Source organism: Solanum verrucosum, unplaced genomic scaffold, assembly GCF_900185275.1.
Source record: "Solanum verrucosum unplaced genomic scaffold, falcon-dt-bn FXZP01000008.1, whole genome shotgun sequence".
Lineage (NCBI taxonomy): Eukaryota > Viridiplantae > Streptophyta > Magnoliopsida > Solanales > Solanaceae > Solanum > Solanum verrucosum.
The window spans coordinates 422,253-432,242 of NW_026020195.1; the positions used below are offsets into that span (position 1 = coordinate 422,253).

At 29.1% G+C, this 9,990-nt stretch overlaps 1 protein-coding gene across 1 annotated transcript; it reads left to right on the forward strand.

The window, feature by feature from the left end:
- Window positions 1–6,576: 6,576 nt before the first annotated feature.
- On the forward strand, window positions 6,577–9,541 carry LOC125829866 (transcription factor HHO2). Its single transcript, XM_049509079.1, has 5 exons — window positions 6,577–6,910; window positions 7,520–7,845; window positions 7,934–8,210; window positions 8,323–8,399; window positions 9,153–9,541. Exons 1-5 carry the CDS (start codon window positions 6,778–6,780, stop codon window positions 9,531–9,533), a joined length of 1,194 nt encoding a protein of 397 aa, XP_049365036.1. The 5' UTR covers window positions 6,577–6,777; the 3' UTR covers window positions 9,534–9,541.
- Window positions 9,542–9,990: the final 449 nt, after the last annotated feature.

Below are 9,990 nucleotides of genomic sequence, written 5' to 3' on the forward strand. Positions count from 1 at the left end.
AACTTGGGAACGTAAAGGGTTCATCAGAATCCTCTTTTATATACCTATCACCTCGTATAATATTAATATCTGATGACTAGAACTAGTTGGTAAATGTTGTGACTATCTCATCGGATATTTATTATCTCGTGAAGTTTTTACTATATAGGTATCTTTTTTTGTGAAAATTGTATAGCAAACGGCCATCTTTTAATTTCTTTGTCAACTTATATATAGAACTTTAGAATCAACTACACATCATTTTTAAGTAAGCTAGAAATTTTGTGAGAAAATGTTAAACCACAGTGCAATTTTGTAAATTATTGTCAACGTTAGACGATAGTTAAATGTTTTATTTATAAGATTAAGCAATATAGAGCAAAACATTAAGTCATAGTCTAACATTGTCTGAAATAATTAATATTTTTTCAAAGATTATTTTTGCACAACATATAAAATCGAGACACGTCTAAATAATGGCTTATAAAAAGGAACATTTACATTAGACGACCCATCACCTCAACAACACTTATATATCAATCACCCAACACGATTACTGAATAATTTTATCCATCAAAATTAAATAAACAAAAAGGAAACCACCTATTTTATTTTATTTTATTTTTATTTATATTAACTTCAAATTTTGATTATTAATAACTTCTACTCATTTTATTAATCGCTAGGTGCATGAATAACTCACATACTTTTTTAAAGATAAACCCTAAAAATTCATCATGAGATAAGGAATTAAGGATGCCAACTACTCACAAGTTTTAAGATCCAACCCCATATTCATATGAAAGGCCATTCATCATATTGATCTTTTTTTTGGGGTGGAGGTGATGGGTTTGTGGGTTGCAATGTGACTTTTGCACTATAGTATATATTATAAAAAATATTACTTAATAAAATATTTTGTGCATGCAAGAAACAAATTAAAGTGCCTTCTTATGAAATGTCTTTCCATAATTGTGTTTCTTTTTGGCTCTTAAAGGACCTAAGGTCATTTCCTAAAATGGTGTCCCTATTTATTTTATTAAAAAATTCCATTTTATTACTTCTGGAGAAAATAAATCAGACAGATCAAAGATTCATTATTGGATATGATGCCACTATTTTAATATAGCACACCTTTTTGTGTGCTAGCTTCATTAGTACTTAGCAAAAATTCTTTTGTATTTTATTTTAATTTTTTTTGTTTAGGGATAATATTGTTTTTTTTGTATCTTGTTATTTAAAAGAAATATGGTTCTATCTAGGGTATTAGATCGGGTGTAGATTTTCAAGAACTCGGTAATTTCGCGTAGATCGTGAATTTATATTCAGAAAGTTAATAAATATAAAAAAATAATTGTTATAAATTCCATAGCAAAGTAAGCTTTTCGTCCAATGATAGAAACTAAACTACTTAAAGCTTTGTTACACTCTTCATCCCTGCGCACTTATAATAAAAAAAATTGAGATCATTAAAAATCTACAAAATTTGAATTTTGAATTTATCTCTGTACGAAATCCTATGATCTTGTGTGTTCGTGACAAAAATAATAGAGAATTAAGTAGAAAGAAAAAACAGATAGAATTAATAGTCTAATAGAGGTCCATTAACTATAAGCTAGATAAACTTATATTTAGATTAAATATTTTTAAAGAATTATAGTTCTATGGAAACCCCATTGCTGTCCACATAACAAGAAGGCATTTTGAAAGAATATGCCATTTCATATATCATTAATACCTTGACAAAGGCCGGCGGAGCAACAACCGGTGAAGGTTGGTTAAGTGATTAAACACGCTTTATCGAAAAATTAATTAAATTGTATCGATAAATTATAATTGTTGTATGCATATATTATATATATAATAGTCATTGGATATATTTCGTTCCCTTTTTTTGAGTTTAACTAGTATTATTTTTTCTTCCTTTATATTTAGATTCATATTACTACATGTTGTTTTCAGTGGCGAAGCCAGAAATTTCACAAAGGATGTTCAATTGCTAAAATGAACCTTCTCTTCTTAAAAAGTGAAAAAAAAAATTGCTACAACACACGATCACTTTAAGTTTGTGTGTCTTTACTCTTTCAAGGCTCCCGAAACCACTAGGCTACATCATATTATTGTGTCAAGGGTGTCCAAAACATGTTATTTATTAGCCACTTTATTTATCATTTTACTTGTATATACGGTATAATTTTCCGAAGAAGGACACCCTGACATAAGGGTGGCTACGCCACTGGTTGTTTCGCTTTGATATATATTATCTTATTATTGTTTCAGACAATGGTCATTCAAAATCCACTTTTGTTCTTTCTTAGAAGATAAAGTTTGTCTACATTCTGCTCCCTCTTCAAACCTCAACTATGGAATTACATTAAATTTTTTGTTATTATTGTTCTTAACGAAATTTCTAATTTTAGTACTCGCTGAGCATTTTCACTCTCTTATTATATCTCCTGTTTACTTATTGATCATGAAGGATACTATATGTTTCTATAGAACTATATCAATATATCAATGGTCTAACATACATAACAGGGAATACGATTATTTTATCTTGTTTTCAACCATTTGTATCAATCTTTTTTTTTTTTATAATAGCCATCGTTGAATTAGCAAAAAATTAGCTATGGATTATCAGGAAAATTGCTAGTTGCAAGCTATTTAGTGGTAAATTGTAACTAGTTCCATTTTTTTTTTCTCTTGGTAGTGTATATATTTAGGGGTACTACGGAGTATATAAGACTTTCAACAATTAACTAATTTCACCTTTAGAATATATAAGGGGTGGGGGTGGGGGTGGGGGTGGGGGGGGGGGTTGCTTTGCCGGTTTATTAGTCTGTTCTCTATTTTTCTTTCTGTTGTATTCTATCTCATCGTATCACATGTTATTCTGTAAAATTAAAAAAATCATTATCAATACCTCGATCTAGGTTCCGAATAATCTTTTGTTTCATAACCATTATTGGTCTTGTAAGTGCATGCAAAGTTAGCTAATGCCTAATGGTCTAGATATCTTCATCGACTAAGATGTTAATTAAGTTACGTTGCTAATAAAAGACTTCTTGCTAGTCAATAACAATGATATTTTGGTGAGAGGTAGCTGTCAAAATGCCATTAATTCGTACATTTATTTACTATATAGTAAAGTAAATTAGAAAACTAATTAAATATAAAATATTATCCCAATCTTATTGGTAACTTGTTATCTAATCATGTATCTTTCAACTAACTATCAATTAGAAATATTAAATTAATAAAAATATTTCCCTTACCTAGCGTTAGCGTTAGAAATGTGTAGATTTAGCCCAGATTTTAATCTTATTTTACGTTTGATAGATTTCACTAAACGAGGGGGGAGGGGGGTGAATTTTATGAAATGAAACCATTATTTTAATCTGAAATACTAGCTCTTATAACTAATTTTTCAACTTTAAATTAGGTTGAAGTACAATTAAATAATCATATAAGATAACCATGATAGAGAGATTGCACTATTAAAAAACAATGAATGAATTAGCAATAGGCAAAATTTCATATTAATCCTACTTAACGATAAATAAAAAATGGGAAAAATTCATTTACCTAGGAGTTATTGCTTAGCTATGGATCGTTTAGAATTATTGACATATTATTATGGAGTTAATTTCATATTTTCTAGTAATGTCGATATTTTAAGGAGGAGCTTAACCCTAATATAATGCAGTAAATTAAGTTGTTTCTCTTTTAATTAGAGTCTCTGATTATAATTTTGAAAATGAAGAAATTCTTAGCAGAGAGTGCTTGCTTTCGAATGTAGCCTTACATGACATGAATTCAAAATAATCGCATTCCAATGTAAGTATCGAATACCCAAATTCCGAATTGAAAATATTTTTTTTTAAAAAAGTAGTCCATATATAGTAAAAAGAATATTCCGACACAACCTACTACGGTCCCCAATGTAATGGGACCCAATCAACGACAACTGTGTCAGATCAACAATAGTGCGTTCTCATCACGCATTATGCCATGCGTCTTGGACACACAACACACGATTCTGTTTTGCCCCTTTGAGACACCAAAAGCCAACATTATTTAAACGAAATTTTAATAGCTCGATTAGTTAGTTATTGAAATTTTAATTTATTAATGAGTATTTGGTTCTTCATCTCGTAATTCCGTCTTATTTCTCTTTTCCTATTCTCAATTTTTTTTTAAAAAAAAATAGTAGTCGAGGTGGATGGCGCGTGTAGGCACGCGCGTTGGAAAGATTCGTTGGAAGTTTTTGTTGTCGTGATTATTCTGAGCCAAAGAAACGGAGTATATTCCAAGCAAAAAAGAAAGTTCTAGAGTGGCTTTTGGTAAATTACATTTTGACCCTTCATATTTGTACATTTGAATTTTTGACTTATAGTTTTTTTTTTTTTTAGTTTGTTAGTGTTAGTGAAGCCCCTCAATTTTTGTTTCATCTCTACATTTACCCAATTTGTATATTTTGTTATTGAATCAATGTAGCAAACTTAGTTTGTTCATCAATAGAAATGAACTTGAGAGTCCACGAGGTTAAGGTATTGTTAGTTGTACAAATGTGTAGTGTATATTGTTATTAAGATGTTCAAATGGTGACGAGTTATCAAATTGTATCCTAATATTACCTTGTTATGTGTGTCTTGAAACTCTATTAATATTTTCTTAAGTAAATTTACTATCGCATGTGATAGCTGTAAAAAAACACACGTTCCTCATATAATTGACTCCATAATTACCTGGTGTGTTATAATTTGTGCTAGTTAACATTAGAAAAGAAGTGATAAAATAATACGTCCTCCGTTCATTTTTACTTGTCATATTTTGACTTGGCACAATCATTAAGAAAATAATTACTGATGTAGGTATTTTACCAAAATGTTTAGCATTAAGTCTTGAAAAACGATATGAAGAAAGGATATCTAATGTTGAAGGTAAACATGGAAAAATATAATTATTTTTTCTTAATATGTCAAAAATAAAAATTTATTTTAGAAAAAAGTAACAAGCAAAAGTGAATAAAGAGAGTACAATAATACCAATTCTAAAAATCTAAGTAGTTCTTTAATTTATTAATTATCTGAATTTCTACCTTGTTGATGAAAGTTCGATTCTACGTGTTGTAATTCAATTCCCCAACACTAATTCTAGTGGGGAAAATGAGAAATAGTAGTAGGTATGTTAAATGTGACTTTCATAATTTAGAAGGACAAAAGAGTAAAAAAGGTTTGATCTTATCTTGATAATGTAATATGTAACGTCAATGCCAGCACACGCTATTTTTTTTTATTTTATCGTATAATATAATAAAAATATAAGAATCACTCTTTCGAATATTCACAACTCTCTAAAAAGCATGAAACCTAACCCATCAAAGATTCGTTTCGTACGCGACGCCCCGACCTCGACCCTTCTCCCCCACGCACCGCCTTTCCAAAAACATTAAAATATCATATATTTCTTCCGTCCCATTTTATATGTCATTCCTTTTTATAAATAGCTGAACCACAATACTTGTCATTTTATAAAATTTATGCATAAATTACCATATTTTGCCTATCATACTCTTGATAGAATAGTTAATTAATTTTGTCATTTATTAATAAAGTTGACTTAAGAAAACATTAAATAATGGTAGAAGGGGAAAGTTACATCATTTCTTAATGCAAGTGCAAAGTAAAGCATGACATATAAAATGAGACAGAGGGAGTATATTTTTTTGAGTTGTTCAGTATTTGAAATTTATTATCTCGACTAATTGGAATTATGTTTAATAAGTCCATTATCAAGGCAAACATTTTATATTCAGAAGTTTTTTTTTTTTGAGATATGAATTTGAAATTTTTGGTTAAGGACAAAGGAATGAATAACCTGATCCATATCACTTGATATTACATTACTATTAAAAAAAATACGAATTAATGATGAATAAATTATGCAGCTAAACAATAAAATTCATTAATAATCTTATTTAGAGATGAAATAGTGATTTAGTAACGAATTAGTGATGAAGCTCTTGGATAATTAATTTTAGACTTTTGTAGTGCATATTTTTGTTTCGATTAATTCAATTCAAGAAAAAAAAAACGCTCCTTATCAAAAGTTTATTTCTTTTGAAGGTTCAAACTTGAAACTGTGAATAAACTTTATTCATCAACCCCACTTCTTATAGTTTATGATATTGATTAGAGTAATCCATATTCATATTGCCCATGACTCATAATAGGAAAAATGCTATCCTTCCTACTAAATATTTCTCTATCTTCATATTTAAATTTGAAATCTCATTCATACTATCACACTTTTTCCTTATAATATAATTTAGTGATACAAGTTATATTAATTCAGATTCGTAAGATTGAATTCTTATCGAAAAAACATTGCATATTCAAAATATTTTTTATTTTCAGAACTCAAACTCGGACTTGAAATGTTAAGACTGAGTAAAGGGCTTGATGGTCTAGGTAGATTTTTCTACATGTACCAAAGATTAAAATCTTTTTTTATTTCTTATATACCAAGTTTATTCCCTTTTATGATTCTTCTTAGATCCCTTTATTCTTTAAATTTCCCATTCCGGATCTCTCTATGTTTATAACAAAACAAATCAACTCTCTCATTTAAAATCCTCCTTCTTGGTCCCCTCATTTCTCTCATTGTAGCATTTGCATAATAATATTAAATAATTAACAATTATTTTTCTTTCATACTTTCCTTCTTAGGTCAATTAAATCATCTCACAAAAGCTGGAAAATTTCAAAGAAAAAACCCTTTTTCTTTACAAAGAAGATGATGAACAACAACAATTTTTCAGAGAAAATGGAGAGATGTCAACAATATATTGATGCTCTTGAACAAGAAAGAACAAAAATTCAAGTTTTCTCTAGAGAACTTCCACTTTGTCTTGAACTTGTTACTCAAGGTAATTTTATTTTTTTTCAATACCTCACTTTTTTTTAGATTTTTATCCTAATCCATACAATATAACAAAACCCCATTTCTTCATTTTTGTAAATTTTTTTTGTTTCATGATTTGTATTATTCAAAAAAAAAAAATGAAACCCCATTTCTTCATTTTTTGTGAATTTTTTTCTTCAAGATTCTATGCTATTCAAACAAAATAATAAAACCCCATTTGTTTGATTTCTTCATTTTTTGTGATTTTTCTTTTTGTTTAATGTGGTAAAGATAAAATTTAGTGTTCCAAAGGATTTATTCATCAAGATTCTATACTATTTATCAAAATAACAAAACCCCATTTCTTAATTTTCTTCATTTTTTGTGATTTTATTGAAAATTTTATTCTACTCATCCTCTAGCATGACTCGAATACTCAATTACTAATTAACAATAAAGGTGTTCAACCACTCGAGCAAGCGTTACTAGTGATTCAAACAAAAATAATGAAACCCTATTTATTAATTTTCCTTTTTTATGCCTTTCAAACAAATAACAAAACAACATTTCTAAAATTTGTTAATTTTTTTTTATCTTATATTAATTTTATTTTTTGTTTGTTTTTAATGTGCAGCTATTGAATCTCACAAGCAACAATTATCTGGTACAACAACAGAATACAACCTTAATGCACAATCTACTGAATGTTCTGATGATGAACATACATCTAGTGATGTTCCTGTTTTGGAAGAATTTATTCCATTAAAAAGCACATTTTCTCATGAAGATGAAGATGAAGATGATGAAGAAAATCAATCTCATAAATCAAAATCTTTTATTATTAATAATAATAATAATACTAGTAATTCTACTAGTTCTAAGGATACAAAAAATAAAAAATCTGATTGGCTTAGATCTGTTCAGCTTTGGAATCAAACTTCAGATCCCACCCCAAAAGAGGTAACTAATTTTAGAATTTTTTTTTTTAAACACTTCTGTTAATTATTTTTTTTGTTGTCTAATTTTTATTTTTGTGGGGGTATTTTAGGAATTAATACCTAAAAAGGTGTCGGTTGTAGAAGTGAAGAAAAATGGAAGTGGAGGAGCATTTCATCCTTTCAAGAAAGAGAAAAAAGCCGTCGCCGTCGTAGAAACAACGCCAACTAGTGGCGTTGTTTTGACGGCGACAGATAGTTCCACCGTCGAGAATGGCGGTGGAAGTAAAAAAGAAGATAAAGATGGTCAAAGAAAACAAAGAAGGTGTTGGTCTCCAGAGTTACATAGAAGATTCTTACATGCCTTACAACAACTAGGTGGCTCTCATGGTAATAATTTTAAAGAAAAATAAGTAATATTTTTTAATTTGAAACGAATTTTACTGTTTAGCTATATAATAATTATCAGTCGTAATCCTTTGTATTTAATTTTGTTTTGCAGTGGCTACACCAAAACAAATTAGGGAGTTAATGAAGGTGGATGGACTCACTAATGATGAAGTTAAAAGTCATTTGCAGGTTTGTTTAAATGATTAATGAATATTCCAGATTTTGTCTTTATATTTATTTATTTATTTTTGTGCTCCTTTCTTTTTCAAAAAAGTATTTATTTATCTTTGGCAAATGTGAAACATGATAAACTTTGATGTATATCAAAATTTGGAAAATGGATATTTTATATTTTTTGTTTGGTAGTGCAAAATTGATTAGGGGTCCATCAACAAATTCTAGTACAAACTTGGATTATTTTGTATAGATAGACTCAAGAATTTTGGATAACTACACCTTTACTTCCTATATACATTATATTTTTCTTTTAAATTCATATGAATTCAAATCGTTTTTCTATATTCTTAGAATTGAAGTAAGATTATAAATTATACTGTTGTTGTTATTATTGCCGTTACGCAACTAAATAACAATATATTTTTTTTGTTATAGAAAATCTACTACTTTTGAGATTTGGTTTAGCTAAATTTGGTAAATGTAGCTGTATATATATCTTTATATGAGCTAAAAATCAAAAGGTCTTTGAATTTAGACTATAGTAAGCTTTCTAAAATTCTTTGTACAAATCTACTTTTATATGGATACCAAATCAAGCAACATATATGATGTACAACTTTCCAAGTTATTTACCACTAATTACAAATTAAAATGTACAATTTTTATTTTTTTTACGTGACTTGATATTGTAAAATTTCTTTTTTACATGAATATATATATATATACATGCATGACCTAAATATCGTTTGTTGTCTTTTCATATAGAAATATCGATTACACACGAGAAGACCTAGTCCTTCATCAATTCACAATAACAACCAACAACCACCACAATTCGTGGTCGTCGGAGGAATATGGGTCCCACCACCAGAATATGCCGCGATGGCCGCTGCAGCACCAGCGGCCTCGGGCGAAGCATCGGGAGTTGCCAACTCAAATGGAATTTATGCACCTATTGCCACTCATCCAAAGGGTCCACTCCATGATCATGCATCGGGTGGAACCCTAAGACAACATAACAACAAGTCGTCGCGCTCAGAGGAGCGCGACGGGAGCCACAGCCACTCTGACTGTGGCGGTGTGCATTCGAATTCTCCGGCGACGTCCTCTTCTACTCATACAACTACTGCTTCACCAGCTTACTAAAAAAATGTGTAGAAATTTTTTTTGTAATATATTTTTGTTTTTCCTATTTTCTACTATAAATGTAGAAAGTAATATAGAGTTGATTTTTCGGTCTTTTTAGAAAAAAAAAAACTTATCGTATTTATTTGTTTCTTTTTTAGTTTATATTTTAAGAAAATATTATATATCTTTTGTGATATCTTTTGAGGATCTTTTAGACGCATTTTGACAATGACAGTAATTAAGATTGAATAATATGGTGGGTTCCCATTGTTTTGGTTTACTGAAATGACACGTAGATTTTAAAAAATAAAATAATCTTGCATAGCGTTTAATTTAAGCAGAATTATTCTTTACTTTATAGCAAAATTATTTTCACTAGCTACATGAACCCTAGGTTATTTTTAGCCCTTTTTTATTGAAGCATAGGAAATTTTAATGTACGCGGTAGGGTCTAGTCAAGCCCCTAAGCCATTCC